This window comes from Antechinus flavipes, chromosome 2 (genome assembly GCF_016432865.1).
Source record: "Antechinus flavipes isolate AdamAnt ecotype Samford, QLD, Australia chromosome 2, AdamAnt_v2, whole genome shotgun sequence".
Lineage (NCBI taxonomy): Eukaryota > Metazoa > Chordata > Mammalia > Dasyuromorphia > Dasyuridae > Antechinus > Antechinus flavipes.
This window is the reverse complement of record NC_067399.1, coordinates 262,117,567-262,133,845: the sequence shown is the minus strand read 5'-3', so window position 1 is coordinate 262,133,845 and position 16,279 is coordinate 262,117,567. Positions and strand designations below refer to the sequence as shown.

The following is a 16,279-nucleotide window of genomic DNA, read 5'->3' as shown; positions in this document are numbered from 1 at the left end:
AGTGGCCAAATGCCAGAACTCTCAGATGAAGGAAAAAATATTGCAAGCGGCTAGAAAAACCCAATTCAAGTATCAAGGAGCCACAATAAGGATCATCCAGGATCTGGCAGCATCCACATTAAAAGATCGAAGGGCCTGGAATATGATATTCCGAAAGGCTAAGGAACTTGGTATGCAACCAAAAATAACTTACCCAGCGAGAATGAGCATCTTTTTCCAGGGAAGAAGATGGACATTCAACGAAGTAAGCGAATTTCATCTATTTCTGATGAAAAAACCAGAACTTAACAAAAAGTTTGATCTACAAATATAGAACTCAAGAGAAATCTAAAAAGGTAAAGATTAATCTTGGGAACTATATTTTGACTATATAGATGTATAAAGAATACATGTATACCTTGTTCTAGAAATTGATGTGGAAAGGACATTGTATCAGAAAAAGGGTAAAGTGGGGGTAGTACATCTCATGAAGAGGCATAGGAAACCTATTATATCTGAGAGAAAGAATGGAGGGGGATGAATATAGTGGGTATCTTACTGCCTTCAGAATTGGCTTTAAGTGAAAAATCTTAAGACATATTCAATCTATGGTAAAACTTCTCCCACCTCATTGAAAAGTGAGAAGGGAAAAGTGAAAAGGGAAGGAATAAGCTAAGCGGAAGGGAATACGGGAACTGGGAGGGAAAGGGGTAAGATAGGGGGAGGAACTCTAAGGTGGGGGGAGGGATACTAAAAAGGGAGAGCTGTGAGAAGCAAGTAGTGCTCACAAGCTTAATACTGGGAAGGGGGGGAAAGGGGAAAGAAGGGAGAAAAGCATAAACCGGGGTTAACAAGATGGCAAGTAATACAGAATTGGTCATTCTAACCATAAATGTGAATGGGGTAAACTCCCCCATAAAGAGGAAGCGGTTAGCAGAATGGATTAAAAGCCAGAATCCTACAATATGTTGTTTACAGGAAACACACCTGAAGCGGGGAGATACATGCAGGTTAAAGGTAAAAGGTTGGAGCAAAATCTACTATGCTTCAGGTGAAGTCAAAAAAGCAGGGGTAGCCATCCTGATCTCAGATCAAGCTAAAGCAAAAATTGACCTAATTAAAAGAGATAAGGAAGGACACTATATCTTGCTAAAGGGTAGCATGGATAATGAAGCACTATCTATATTAAACATATATGCACCAAGTGGGGTAGCATCTAAATTCTTAAAAGAGAAACTAAGAGAGCTGCAAGAAGAAATAGACAGTAAAACTATAATAGTGGGAGATCTCAACCTTGCACTCTCAGAATTAGATAAAACAAAACACACACACACACACACACACACACACACACACAATCTTAAAGTATAGGACAGTATTTCTTCACCCTCCCCCAGACAAACTGCTCAACTTTAACATAAAGTTCAAAGTCAAGAAACAGGCTGTAAATGTGAGCAAATAAAAGAGAAATGAATTTGTCCACAAAAAGCTACTATACAGGCAGGAAAAACCAAGACATAAACTGATAAGATTAAAAAATGTGAAAACAGCTACAAACAAAGCCTCAAAGAAAAATACCGAGTGGACCCAAACACAACCAGAATTCCTAAAATGTAGTAAAGGAAAAAAGTTGTAAAGAAAATGTGAATGATGCAAGAAAATTGTGAAAAGAGAATTAACAGTTTGGTGAAAAAGGCACCAAAAATACTAAAGAAAATAACACCTTGAAAACTTGGTCTTATGATAAAAGAGATGCAAAAATTCACTGAAAAAAAAAACTTCTTAAAAACAGAATCAACCAAATGGGAAAAAAGATACAAAAATAATACTTTTAAAATCACAATTTGATTAAATGGAAGCTAATGATTCCACTTAGCATCAAAAGGCAATGAAACAAAGTCAAAAAATGGAAAAAGAAAAAAATAGAATATCTCATTGGTGAAACAACTAACCTTGAAGAAAATTGAAAGTAAAAAAAACTATTGAATTGATTAATAAAACTAAGAGTTGGTTCTATGAAAAAACCAACAAAATAGACAAACCCTTAGTAAATCTGATTAAAAAAAGGAAAGAGGAAAATCAAATTGTTAGTCTTAAAAATGAAAAGGGAGAACTCGCCACTAACGAAGAGGAAATTAGAGCAATAATTAGGAGTTACTTTGCCCAACTTTATGCCAATAAATTCGACAACTTAAATGAAATAGAAAAATACCTCCAAAAATATAGCTTGCCCAAACTAACAGAGGAAGAAGTAAATATCCTAAACAGTCCCATCTCAGAAAAAGAAATAGAACAAACTATCAATCAACTCCCTAAGAAAAAATCCCCAGGACCAGATGGATTTACATGTGAATTCTACCAAACATTTAAAGAACAATTAACTCCAATGTTATATAAACTATTTGAAAAAATAGGGATTGAAGGAGTCCTACCAAACTCCTTTTATGACACAGACATGGTACTGATACCTAAACCAGGTAGGCTGAAAACAGAGAAAGAAAATTATAGACCAATCTCCCTAATGAATATTGATGCTAAAATCTTAAATAAAATATTAGCAAAAAGATTACAGAAAATCATCACCAGGATAATACACTATGACCAAGTAGGATTTATACCAGGAATGCAGGGCTGGTTCAATATTAGGAAAACTATTAGCATAATTGACTATATCAATAACCAATTAAATAAAAACCATATGATCATCTCAATAGATGCAGAAAAAGCATTTGATAAAATCCAACATCCATTCCTAATAAAAACACTTGAGAGCATAGGAATAAATGGACTTTTCCTTAAAATAGTCAGGAGCATATATGGAAAATCATACATGTAACTCCTAAGAATTGTATCATTATAAGGGAAGTTGAAAGGAATTAACATAGATTAGGAATATGAGTATAAGTTGATGATGGTAGAATGATCTCCAAAAAAGAAAGAAAGATAAAAGAGAAGGGAGAAGAGAGAGATAGAATGGAGGAAATTTTCTTACAGAAAAGAGGCACACAAAGAACTTTTACAATAAGGAAGAAAATGGAAGATAGGGATTAATGAGAAATATTTAAACTATACTCTCACTGCAATTGTTTTAACCACCCGAAGGGTCTTGGCCACTCCTCCCCAGGGAGCGCTCAATGACACAAAGGAATGAATGTACTTGTCTTTCCAGTCCTGCAACTGATGGTTGAGGAAGTAGAGTGTATACATGTTGCACATACTATAGGCATCAAAGACAATGGGGCTTCCATTCTCCTCAAACATCTTCTCAATCATCTTGTGGAGGGCTTGGAAATAGTATTTATTTTCATTTGGGACTCTTAGCCAGTCATATGGAGCTGCTCAGACATCATGTCCTCTCTTGTAACCCCAGCCTGCAAGACTCTCTACCAGAGTAAAGAAATAAGCTCCAACAGCAACTTTGCTAGGATCTAGGTATTCCACAGAAAAGGTGTCTCCAAAGCCAGGAATCATTGGATTCTCTGAGACATAAGATTGTTGTAGGACTTGAAAAAACCCTCAGGAATCACTGGATTCTCTGAGACATAAGACTGTTGTAGGACTTGAAAGCCCTCAGGAATCTCCGGATTTTCTGAGAAATGATAAGACTTGTAGGACTTCAAAACCTGCTGGAATCATTAGATTCCCTAACACATAAAAAGACTGTTGCAGGACTTCAAAAACTTGTAGGGAATCATTGGATTCCCTGACATATGAAACAATGGACAATAGATTGATTTAGGACTATCTCTTGGCTATTGAAGAAGGCGTATGTGTGACTATGGTTTACATACCCTCCTTCTAGGACTTATGGAAATATTTTACACCATGTTGATTTATATTGTTTGTTATATCACTACTTGCATGTACAATTCATGTTTGTTACACCACATCGAGCCTGCACTGACTGTGGGGAGAGTCATCACTAATAGCTTCTGCATTATTGCTGTGTGCTTATGTAATACCTCCCATGCTGATGGGTTTGTGCATACATGTTTCTAATAAGCATAGAAACCTGCTAGCAATCCCTACTTCCCTTTGGTGCTTTTCATCTCCCTTCCTGAGATGTCAGGGAGGGCGTGATCATCTCCTTTTTAGTGCTTTCACCTCCTTTTCTGAGAAGTCAGGGAGGATGTGATCACCACCCCTTGAGGGCTTTTACCTCCCTGAGAGGTCAGGGATGGTGTGACTACCTGTGTTCTAAAACAAAAGAAAGTGGGAGATGTAATGGACTGAAGCTCTTGAAGCTCTCTCAAGCTCTTAGCACTTGAGGCTAATTAGCAATTGGACAAAACTCTATTAATATATCCTTGGAGAAAGAATGGCCCCGTCCACTCTCAGTGTAAGTTGGATGTGTTGTATAGGAGCTTGCATAGACCATTTGGTGGGTGGAGCATGAGAGGCAGAAGCACTCCTGGCCAGATTTGTGTCGCGACTGCTCTCATTTCCTATTGCCATTTTCCCCTTCATCTCCGCAAAGAATAAAGATCAAGGATTTTCCCTTAACCTGAATTCCTGGCTCTGACTGATTTTAAAACACATGGTCATCGCACCCTGGGAACTAAAAAATTCACATAACACAACATAACTGATGTGTGTTGGAGATGAGGTCTTTTTATTATAAAAAGGGAAAGCTGTTGAGATATGTTGAATGTAACCAGCTAAGATCTGCTGCTTCCTCACGAATTTATCTGTGACTACAAGCTTCTACATTGGCTTCCCAGAAAACTGATGGACCCCCATTGAAGACACAATCTTGAGAAGTTATATCATTCTTGCATAATCTTGAGTTTTCTCATGATCTCTGCTTGGTATAGAAAATATACTTCAATACATCCCATTACAATAAATACATTCTGTTCATAGATATTTCTTTCCTCCTTAGTTGTAGTGGTTAGTTTGTCATGGAATCACCTATTTATAGGGTAATTGCTTCTGATTAAAGGGGAAAAATCTAGGAAAATCTAATTAATCCCCCCTTTTAATTATTATCTTAGATGCTGACATATTAACATGGTCATGCTAAATGTACTTTTCCTTACTTTCTAAAGTACATTCTCCTTGGTTCAATATATCAGAAGCAAAGATAAACAGAAAAGACAAAAGATAGAAAAAATAAAAAGAAAGAAATGTAACCCAAAAAGTTATTAATTAAATAACTGAAAGAAAACAATTGGATAAAATGAAAAAGTAAAATCAAGGAAAAACACTATCCCTGTTTTGTTTTTTTTTCCCTACTAGTAAATGCTGCATCTCTGTGATTGAAGAATGGGATATCACAATGTCACACAGATATTATTTATTTCCAATGTTTATGTCCTTTTTATCTCCTAGAAATATTTCTCTTGTAGGGATTATAGAGAGTGTAGAGATTTGTCATTTATATGTAGAACTTGATTGGATTTTCTTGTCAGAATAGCCTCAGTATTGGTTTCATCATTCAAGAAAATAAGGATAAGGAAGATTAAGACTTAGATATCACAATCTCTGGCTACATATATTTTCACTCCCAGCTTCTAATTCTTGAGCACTTACTGGGGTACAGATCCAAGACTTAATTTACAATGTCTCTCTTCCAAGGCATATAAAGGCTCCAAGCTCGTAGACAGTCCTTCATTTTTTCTCACAGAGTCTTAATCTTCTTTACCACACCCACACACAAACGTTATGGGGAATAAGATGGGGAAGATGCTGAATTCTCAATATTCACTTATATACATTGAATTGATTCTTGTTAATGTTACTATTCTCTTTTGTACTCTTTGTATAAACTCAGTCCATCATCATCATCATCATCATGGATCCTAGGGATTTAACTAGAGGAAATTTTTCCTGGCTTTCATTTAGTTGCCTTTACTAAACTACTATTGCTATCATTATTACATCTATGATACTTTCTATGTTAAGCTTGCTATATCAGTTCACTTTTTTCAATATCAGTTTTACCATTTGTAAATTGGGCATAAGAATATGTGCATCACATATTTTTCAGGATTGTTGTAGGAAAAACATTTTATAAAGTTCAAAATACTATATAACTATTATTTTGAGAGAAAATTTTGTTATATTTTCTGTTAGAAAATATTACATATAATTAATTGCATTTAATTAAATATAAGATAGTCATTAAACATGGAAAATCAGTATAAAATAGACTTAATTTCTTCTCTTTTGCACCAACAATTCTCTGACTTTCTTCTATATTCACAGCACATAGCAGATACTTAATATATCAATGTTTGTGGGTTGTTTCTTGTTTTGAACCAGAGGGTGCTATATTTTCTTAATTTTTAGATCAGTATTTACTATTCCTTTAAATATATTTGAAGGCTGAAAATATTTTGTGCCATTAAGCAATAGTTTTGGTAGTTTGGCCTCTAGATTCTAATTCAAATCATCCCCCATAAAATAGCTAAAGTCCAGACCTAATCCCCAGGCCCAGAGGTTTTCCTTTATCCTTAGAGGGAGCTATTCTATTTACAATTTTTTTTTTAAGTTTTAAAAAACACCACCACCAAAATTCTTCCTGAAAACTGACCAAGCATTCTTTTTGGCTCCCTTTCTTTCCCTTTATTATCCTTAACCTCTGAGACTAACCTGGCCAATCCCTGCAGGCAAAAGGCAAGTCCTGGAAACATTACCTGAAGGTAAAATCAGTCACTACATATCTCCACTAACCCCTATACCCTACATATGGATCACACCAGAGAAATATCAAGTTTCAGGGGATGTAATCACAATTCAGAAAGTCCTTATTTCGAATGCTCCTCTAGTAATTGGGATGTAACTTGCCACTGACCAAATCTAGAGAGGTTATGATCCCTGAGGAGGTTTTGAACCTGCCTTCTCAATCTTTAAAAGTTAGAGCCAGGAGGGCTTTCAACACTCACAATATTACCATATTGCATTACTTCCATGCATATGGATAATATGCATTATCCATATCCATTGAAACACACACACACACACACACACACACACACACACACACACACACATACACACATACACACTTCACACTAAAGTACCTAGATGTGGCCCCAAGCAACCAGCATGAAACTATCTGCTATAAACTTTGTCCTGTTGCAAAGACTAATGTTAGGACTTTTGCCCTGAAAGTTGTATGAAATTAGAAGCCAGTCTTTGATTACACGAGGTACAGTGAGTCTCTCTCTGTCTCTGTTTCTCTGTGTCTGAATCTCAGTATCTATCTAGCTCTTTGTCTCTCTGTCTCTTTTCCTGTTTCTGTTTCTCTCTCTCTCTGTCTCTGTCTCTGTCTGTGTGTATGTGTGTGTCTCTCTTTCTCTGTCTCTGTTTCTCTTTCTCTCTTTTCACTCTTTTCATGTTAAAAATGTGAACTAGTAGAATCATAGGATGTCAAGGGGTTTCCCTTGACATAGATAGAGATCATCTTGTCCAACCTTATCATTTTAAAATATAAGGAAACTGAGCCAGACATGTTGTAATCCCTTACATAAAGAAACTAAGGTTTCTGATTTATGGAGCTCAGAAATGCAGTGGGCTAAACTAATTGAGTGAATACACTAAGACTTACATTGTAGTAATGAAGCTGAACAAAGAGGGATACGTTTGGAATAAGGTTGGGAGAAGTACAAGGAAGAAAGCAGAGGACAGGAGAGTACAAGAAAGGAAAAGAGAAGAAACAGATTCAGGTTTGAAATGGAATAGGTTAAATCTTTCAATCATAGGATCAAACTCTGAAATACCCTTCCAGTCTGGATGAGATAGGAAAATGTATATTCTTCTTTAAATTAATTAATTAAGATGAGGAAACTGATGTCCAAGAGAAGTTAAATGATTTTCTGAAGTTTCACATATCTAGATACTGATATCTAGATATTAAAAATTCTGGGGGAAAAAAGCCAAATAGTCTGACTTTTAGTCCAGTGATTACAACAGCAAACTGGAATCTTCTTCAACAAGCCTGTAGAAAATATAATTTTTGAAATTCATTAAAAAGGTAAGTGAAAACTAGCCAACATTTGTCATTTGGGAAGACTAGAAGATTTGGACACTCAGAATCAGTCTGTGGCATTTTCTTCTTCCATATGAAGCCTAACTGACATATACATTTCTGCAATTTTCTGATTTTATTAATTGGGGAAAATGAAACATTTTTATGTGTGGCTCTCACCTTTAAGAGACAGCCACTGACAGCAGAAACTGTCATGACAATTCATTTTTAAATGGTATGTCTTTCATTTTAATAAAAATAAAAACATGTTGCATACATAGAAATGTTAGGGTAGAAAAAATTAAATGTTAAAATCATTAATTGTTAATTATCTTAAATGTTAAAATGGAAATTGAGTCAAAAGCCAAGCACAATATGAATAAAAGTTCATTTCTTTAATTTACTTCCCCAAATAATATTCTCTTATATGTCAGATTTTCCTGACCTCTACTTTAGAACATGAATGGAGAGAGCTTGGTTTGTTTGTTTTCTCTTTAGAATCATTGATCAATGAGAAAACAGGGAGTATATTAATTGCAAATTGCCCACTGATAATTTTTAAGACAATTTGAATTTTTTAAAACAGCAATTAGGGATAAAACAAGATTTACCTTCTTACCTGTAATTACAACGTGTTATTAAGCCAGGAAACAAGAATTTATCAAGCTTCTATCATACATACAATGGTTAAACATTCACAAATAACAACTCGATGAAGTCAGTCCAATTATTAATCTCTGGTTTACAGTTAAGAAAAGTGAGCCGTATAGAGGTTAAGTGACTTGCCGAAGGTCATGCAACTACTAAGTATATAGAATTGGATTTTAAACTCAGGTATTTCTGACTTCAGATCCTGTATTCTCTCCATTGTGCTTAGTCCTTTTGAGAGAGTGAAAGACAAAAGTGGAAGCAGAGAAACAGAGATACAGAGAGAGACAGATAGACACAGAAAGACAGAGACTATAGAGAGAGAGACAGAGAGAAAAAGTCAATAAAGAAAAGAGAGGAGAGAGAGAGAAGATAGGGAGGAGAGGAGATAAGAGAGGAGAGGGGAGGAAGGAAAGAGAATAAAGAAGAGAGGAGAGATGAGAGAAAGAAGAGAAGACACAGAGAGAGAGAGAAGAGAAAAAAAGAGAATGGGAAACAGAGAAAAGTGACAGAGAGAAGGAAAAAGAGAGAAAAATCTAAAATTGAGGGACAGATAGTTGATACAGTGGATAGAGCATCAGCCTTGAAATTGGGAGGACCTAAATTCAAATCTGGCCTCAGACACTTAACACTTCCTAGCTGTGGGTCCCTGGGCAAGTCACTTAACTCTAATTGCCTCAGCAAAAAAAAAAAAAAAAAAAAAATCTAACATTGATCAATAAATATTTCAAATCATTTTTAATGTGACTTGGTTTCATATTGTGACTTGTTAAACTAAAGAAATGGTAGGAAAATGAAGAAAAAAAGGCATGGTTGGGTATAACAATTTTAGAGCATACACACCATTATGTGCTGCCTTCTATTATTTTACTCTAAGAATAGAATTTCCTACATGTTGTCTCTTTCTTGATCTTACCACTTTGTAACTAACTTCATATTGAATTTTAATTCACATGGTACATGGCATGGCATGGCCACATGCCACATACTTAAATCTTTATGTGTAAGATCATTTCTAAAACTGAAATGTATTCTCTTTTCAGATTTGTGAGGGAAAATGAAAAACCCAGACAGGAATAATCACTCTGGCTCTGTGAATGAATTTGTTCTCCTGGGCTTCCCAGGTTCTTGGGAAATCCAGATCTTCCTTTTCTCATTATTCTCTGTGACTTATATACTGACACTAATTGGGAACATGTCTATCATCTGTGCTGTAAGTTTAGACCAACAACTCCACACTCCAATGTATGTCTTATTGGCTAATTTCTCCTTTCTAGAGATTTGGTATGTCACCTCCACAGTCCCCAATATGTTGGTCAAATTTCTCTCTGAGAATAAAATCATCTCCTTCACTGGCTGCTTCCTCCAGTTCTATTTCTTCTTTTCAATGGGAACTACAGAAATCTTTTTCTTGTCAGCCATGGCCTGTGATCGGTATCTTGCTATCTGTCAGCCCTTGCACTACCCCACCCTCATGACTCTACAAAAATGCCTAAGAATGGCTGCTTGTTGCTGGGTTTGTGGTTTTCTCTATTATCTCCTCCCACTTTATCTCATCTCCCAGTTGCCTTTTTGCAATCGCAATGCAATTGATCACTTTATTTGTGACCCAGGACCCCTTATTGGGCTGTCCTGTGCTCCAGCACCTGTCACTGAAATCACATGTGCTGTCTTTAACTCAGTCCTCATCTTCTCTACCTTCCTCTTCATTACTAGTTCATATACATTGGTACTTAAAGCTGTGCTGAAGTTGCCCTCAGCAGAAGGTCGACATAAGGCATTCTCCACATGTGGCTCTCATTTGTCAGTAGTGTCACTGTTCTATGGCTCTATTATGGTTATGTATGTGAATCCAACATCTGGAAATTCAGCTGGGATCCAGAAGATTGTGACATTGTTCTACTCTGTCCTGACTCCACTCTTCAACCCACTGATCTATAGTCTCCGGAACAAAGAAATGAAGAAAGCCTGAAGAAAGTCCTCAGAAGTTTGAAATTTGACCAATACATGTGAAGAAAAAACTCAAAACCTTCCTCTCTTATAACAGCACCTCCGTTCCTGTTCATGCTGCCAACATTAGTGAATTTAAAAAATGTATTATCTTATTGGAATCTGAACTAGTCTCTACATCTGGTGTACCTTCTATTAAATTCTGCATGCCATATTTCATATGGCACATTGATAAGCCTGAACTTGTCCAAAAGGAGAACAACAAAGATTGTGAAGGGACTCAAAGCTAGCATATGAGAAATTGTTGAAAAAACTGAGGATATGTAACCTGGATAAAGAAGATTAAAATGGGATTGGAAGTGATGGCATTTAGGAATATCTTAAAATTTATCATATGAAAGGAAAATAAGAGATTCCTCTGTGTGATTGATTCTAAAAGGAAATAATTAGGAGCAATGGGCAAAAGTTACAAGAGAAGTATAGATTTTGATTCACTATAGGCAACAATTTTCAAACAATTGGAACTGAAATGAAATTGGTTGCCAGGGCAATAATAATTTCTCTGTCACTACAAGTGTTGAATGTTCAAAATAATATAGAGGTGATTGATGCACCGGGTAGGGAAAGACTGGACTATACATTTAATGGTGCACTTGTCAGAGTATTAAGCATGAAGTCTTCCTGATTCATCTTCCTAAGTTCAAATCTGGCCTCATAAATCATGTGATCTTGGTCAAGTTATTTAGTTTTGTTTTCTTTCTCTGAAAACTGCTTATCCTTTTCCTTTGGACATTTATTAAATGAGAAGTGATTTTTATTCTTGTAATTTTGACTCAGTTCTCTCTATATTTTAGACTTTTGTAAAAGAAATTTGTTGCAAAGATTTCTAATTTTAACAGCACTGGTTTTGTTTGTATAAAATATTTCTATGTAATCAAATTGACCACTTGTGGATATCTCTTGTGAACATTTCTATCTTTTCTTTGGTCTGGTAGGTAAAAGAAACTTTCTCTTCTTACCTCATTTTTAATGAGTTATAATTACTGAATGGGTTTTGCCTTAGACTAACTGAGATTTGGGGAAGAGCTTAAAAACTCCAAGCCCTCCCATTGCATCCAGGGCCATCTCCAGTCATCCTGATCTATTTCTTGAGACTAGATTTAAATGATGCTGGAGGAGAGAATGAAGTTAGTTTTTCAGAGTTCACTTAAATCTAATTTACTTGTGAGTCAAGACATCCCCTACTTGATATCATTGGTCCACTTCAAAATGAAAGCAAAAGAACATTAGTCTTTTGTTTGACCATAAATTCTTCCCCATCCATAGATTTGACAAGTAATTTTTTTTCCATGCTCTAGTAATGTGCTTACTGTCACTTTTTTTCTTAATCAACTGCCAATTTTGAGTTCTTCTTGGTATGTAATGTAAAAATATTGCTGTAGGCCTAATTTCTGACATTTTTTTCCAAATTTCTCAACAGTTTTTGTTCTTGCCTCAAATAGTTCTTGTCTCAACAATTAGGTTCTGTGGAGTTTGAAATAACTTTTATTTGTGTGATTTGGTAAACTTCAGAGTAATAAGGATTTAAATAAGAAAGAAACTAAAACCCATTGTCTATGGGATGGGATGGAGTCATGAAATAACATTGGGTATAACTAAATTTCACCTGTCTCTTTCAACATGTGAAGAAAAGAAGTTACTGATTAAAATCTGGGGATGAAAAGAAAATGAAAAAGCTTCCCATTTCTATGGCTAACAGACTGTCTTGGTTGTGATGTGTCTTTATTAATTTTTTTTAATTTCAATTTTTTTTATTTTTCCAATTATATGTAATAATAGTTTTCAACATTCAGTTTTGTAAAATTTTGAGTTCCAATATTTTTCTCCCTCCCTCCCTTACTTCCTCACTATCCAAGGCAACAAACAATCTAATATAGATTGTACATGTATAATATTTTTTAATTAGTTATGTCTTGAAAGAAAAATCAAAACAAAATGCAAAAATGAGAAGAAAAAAGCAAGCAAACAATTAAAAAATTAAAATAATATGCTTTGAACCACATTCAATTATCATAGTCTCCCTCTGTATGCAGATGGTATTTTCCATCCCAAATCTATTGGAATGTATTCCTAAGAGGTAAGCTCTACCCTAGTTGATCATCATATAATCTTGCTGTTACTGTGTACAATATTTCCTTTCTTCTGCTAACTTTAATGAGCATCAGTTCATATAAGGCTTAGCAAACTTTTCTGAAATCAGCCTGCTGATCATTTCTTATAGAACAATAATATTCCATTATATTTATGAATCATAACTTATTTAACCGTTCCCCAACGTATGGACTTCTACTCAATTTCCAATTCCTTCCTACCACAAAAAAGAGCTGCTACAAACATTTTCGCACATGTGGGTCCTTTATTCTCTTTTGTGATCTCTTTGGGCTACAGACACAGTAGAGCTACTGTTAAATAAAAGGTTATGCAGAATTTTATAGCTCTTTGGACATAGTTCTAAATTGCTTTTCAGAACTCATTCACAATTGGACTCATTCACAATTCCACCAACAATGTATTAGTGTTCTAATTTTCCCACACCCCCCTCAAGATTTATTATTAAATTTTCTTGTCAGCTTAGTCAATTTGATAGATGTTAGATGGTGCCTCAGAGTTGTTTTAATTTTCATTTTTTTAATCAATAGTATTTAGAGAATTTTTTCTTATGACTACAGATGTCCTTAATTTATTCATCTGAAAATTGTCTGTTCATATCCTTTGACTACTTATCAGTTGGGAAATGATTTGTATTCTTATAAATTTGACTCAAGTCAAAGAGTAAATGAGACTTTTATCAGAAACACTAGCTATAAAAATTATTTCTTACCTTTCAGTTTTTCTTCTCATCTTGGTTGCATTTGTTTTGTTTGTGTGAAATTTTTTTAATTTAATAAAAACAGATTTATCCATTTTTCACTTCATAATATTCTTTATTTCTTCTTTGGTATAAATTCTTCCCTTCTGACAGGCTATCTTCCTCTGCTAATTTACTTATAGTATCAGTCTTTATGTCTAAATCATGAACCCATTTTAACCTTATCTTGCCACTGGATATGAAATGTTAGTCTATGTCTGGTTTCTGCCACACTATTTTCCAGTTTTCCCAGAAATTTTTGTTAAATAGCGAATCCTTATCCCAGAAGCTGGGTGTCAATGGGTTTATCAAATAGCATCAAATAGTCATTGACTGTATGTCGTGTGTATGTAACCTATTCCATTGATCAACCACTCTGTTTTTAGCCAAAATCAAGTGATTTTAAAGGCTGTCACTTTATCATATGGTTTTAGCTCTGGTACTACTAGGCCAACTTTTTTTATATTTTTCTTTTACTAGTTCCCCTGATAATCTAGACCTTTTATTCTCCTAGATTAATTTTGTTGTTATTTTTTCTAGCTCTATAAAATAATTTTTTGAGTGTTTGATTGGTATGGCACTGGATAACTAAACTAATTTAGGCAGGATTGTCATTTTTATTTTATTAAGTTGTCCTACCCATGAGCAATTGAAACTTTTGCAATTATTTTGTTCTAACTACATATGTATGAAAAGTTCTGTGATTGTGTCCATATTTTATAATGTCTACAATTATTTTAAATGGGCTTTCTCTTTCTATTTTCATCTGCTGGTCTTTGTTGGAAATATATAGAAATGTTGATGATTTGAGATGGTTTATTTTATATCCCACCATTTTGCTAGAGATTATTGTTTCAAGTAAATTTTTCCTTGATTCTTTGAGATTCTATAAATATACTATCATATCATCTGCAAAGAATGATAGCATTGTTTCTTCAATGCCTATTCTAATTCCTTCTATTTCTTTTTCTTCTAAATTGCTAAAAAAAAATAGCATTTCTAGTATAATATTGAATAATAATGGGGATAATGTGTATTTTTTTTACACCCTGAGCTTATTGGAAATACTTCTAGTTTATTCCCATTACATATGCTTACTGATGGTTTTAGATAAATGCTACTTATAATTTTAAAGAAAACTCCATTTATTCCTATGTTCTCTAGTATTTTTATTAGAAAAAAATGCTATATATAATCAAATGCATTTTCTTTATCTATTGAGATATTTTTGTAATAAGGATTTCTTACTAAATTTGTTTGTAGCAATGACAATGATAGAGTATATATCCTTCCTTTTCTAATCATGGAGGTAGAAAACTTAGAAATTAGACTGTTACATATTTTGTCAGACATTGCTGTACCATCCTTTGGGCATTTATCAATTGGAGAATCTCTGCCATGCAAAAACAAAAACATCAATAAACTGTAATATATGTCCTACTAAAATAATTATAAATGTTTCCCAATTACTAAAGGTCAAAAGCTCAGAGTTATCTTTGACAATCCTTTTCTTTACCCCCAACTTTCAATGAGTTGTCTGATTCTATAAATTCCATCTCTGAAATGTCTGTTCTTTTCCTTTTATTTCCATTGCCATAACTATCATTTAAGCCCATTACTCATCAAGTCTGAATTATAGGTTTTTTTTTTTTTTTGCTTTTGTGAATTTTGAGTTCTGTAAATTACTGGACATCTCTACTACTTTTTCCTACATTGTACCCACATTCTGTGATAGTCTCATGGTAGATAAATACAAATTTCTCCCACTTTTATCATTTTAAGTTTAAAGTCCTTTTAACTGAATTTGCAAGACTCTGGCCAAATACATTTTCTAACCATTGAAAGGTATACTCCATTCTTTTCCAGGAACTCATTATGCCTACATTATAAGCTATCATTCTCAGAAAACAACTTATTTATTCATAAATGCATTTTGTAAATCAACCTCTTGGTTTCAAAGATCTTACACTTGATGGTCAGTATTGTTGAGAGACAGTATAATGTAGTGAATAGAGAGCTAGCCTTGAAGTTAAGAATATCTGGTTTCAAGTCTTTCTTCCAACTTATATATTAGCTATGTAACCTATATAAGTGACTTAACTTCTTTGTGATCAAAGATTCTGAATTTAAGAGCATGTCCTGATTTGAATTAATAATGAGACTTTCCTCATCTACACCAATGAAATAACAGGTCTGGCACCCCACACTTCGAAAAAAAATCCATACCTCATAAGGTAACTGTAAGCATTAAGTGAGATTATCTACATTAAAGTGGATTTTATACCTTAATACATTTAACAAATCATAGTTCTTAGTTGTGAGCTTTCTCAAAAGAGGAGTTCTTGATTTTTTTTCTATATCATAGACCTCTTTGGCATTCTAGTAAAGCCTATGAATCCTTTCTAGAAGTTAGGTAATTTAATGAATAGAGAATTGAATCTACAGTCAGAAAAACCTGATTTCATTTCTAGCCTCAAACATTTACTAGTTTAAACAAGTCACACAACCTCTGTCTGCCCCAATTTCCTTAACTGTAACAATGTTCTCTGTTGAGGTTTTCTTGGGGTCTCTGGAGGCAGGCTTCGTTTCAGTTTAGTAATCAACAGGAGAGTAGACAGCGGTTAAAATCCAAATCCTTTATTATCTCTTTCAAAGTGCTATCTTCTTCACTTGGGGCTCGGTTAGTTTTCTGGGGGTTTTCTAGAGTCTTGGTTTCAGTAGAGAAGCGAAGGAAGAGAGACGGCCACCAAGGTGGTGTGAGATGGGATGAATCTGTCTGAGTCCAAGGGTTTGTGCTCCAGCCTTCAGCCTCCAGCCACAAC

General features: G+C 34.5%; 1 protein-coding gene across 1 annotated transcript; it reads left to right on the top strand.

The window, feature by feature from the left end:
* Positions 1-9,656: 9,656 nt before the first annotated feature.
* LOC127552495 (olfactory receptor 11H6-like) lies at positions 9,657-10,571 on the top strand. Its single transcript, XM_051983000.1, has one exon. The coding sequence runs from the start codon at positions 9,657-9,659 to the stop codon at positions 10,569-10,571; it is 915 nt and encodes a 304-aa protein (XP_051838960.1).
* The last annotated feature ends 5,708 nt before the right edge of the window (positions 10,572-16,279 follow it).

Coding starts and splice junctions, on each gene's coding strand:
- LOC127552495 (XM_051983000.1), top strand. CDS start 9,657: ATGAAAAACCCAGACAGGAATAATCACTCTGGCTCTGTGAATGAATTT.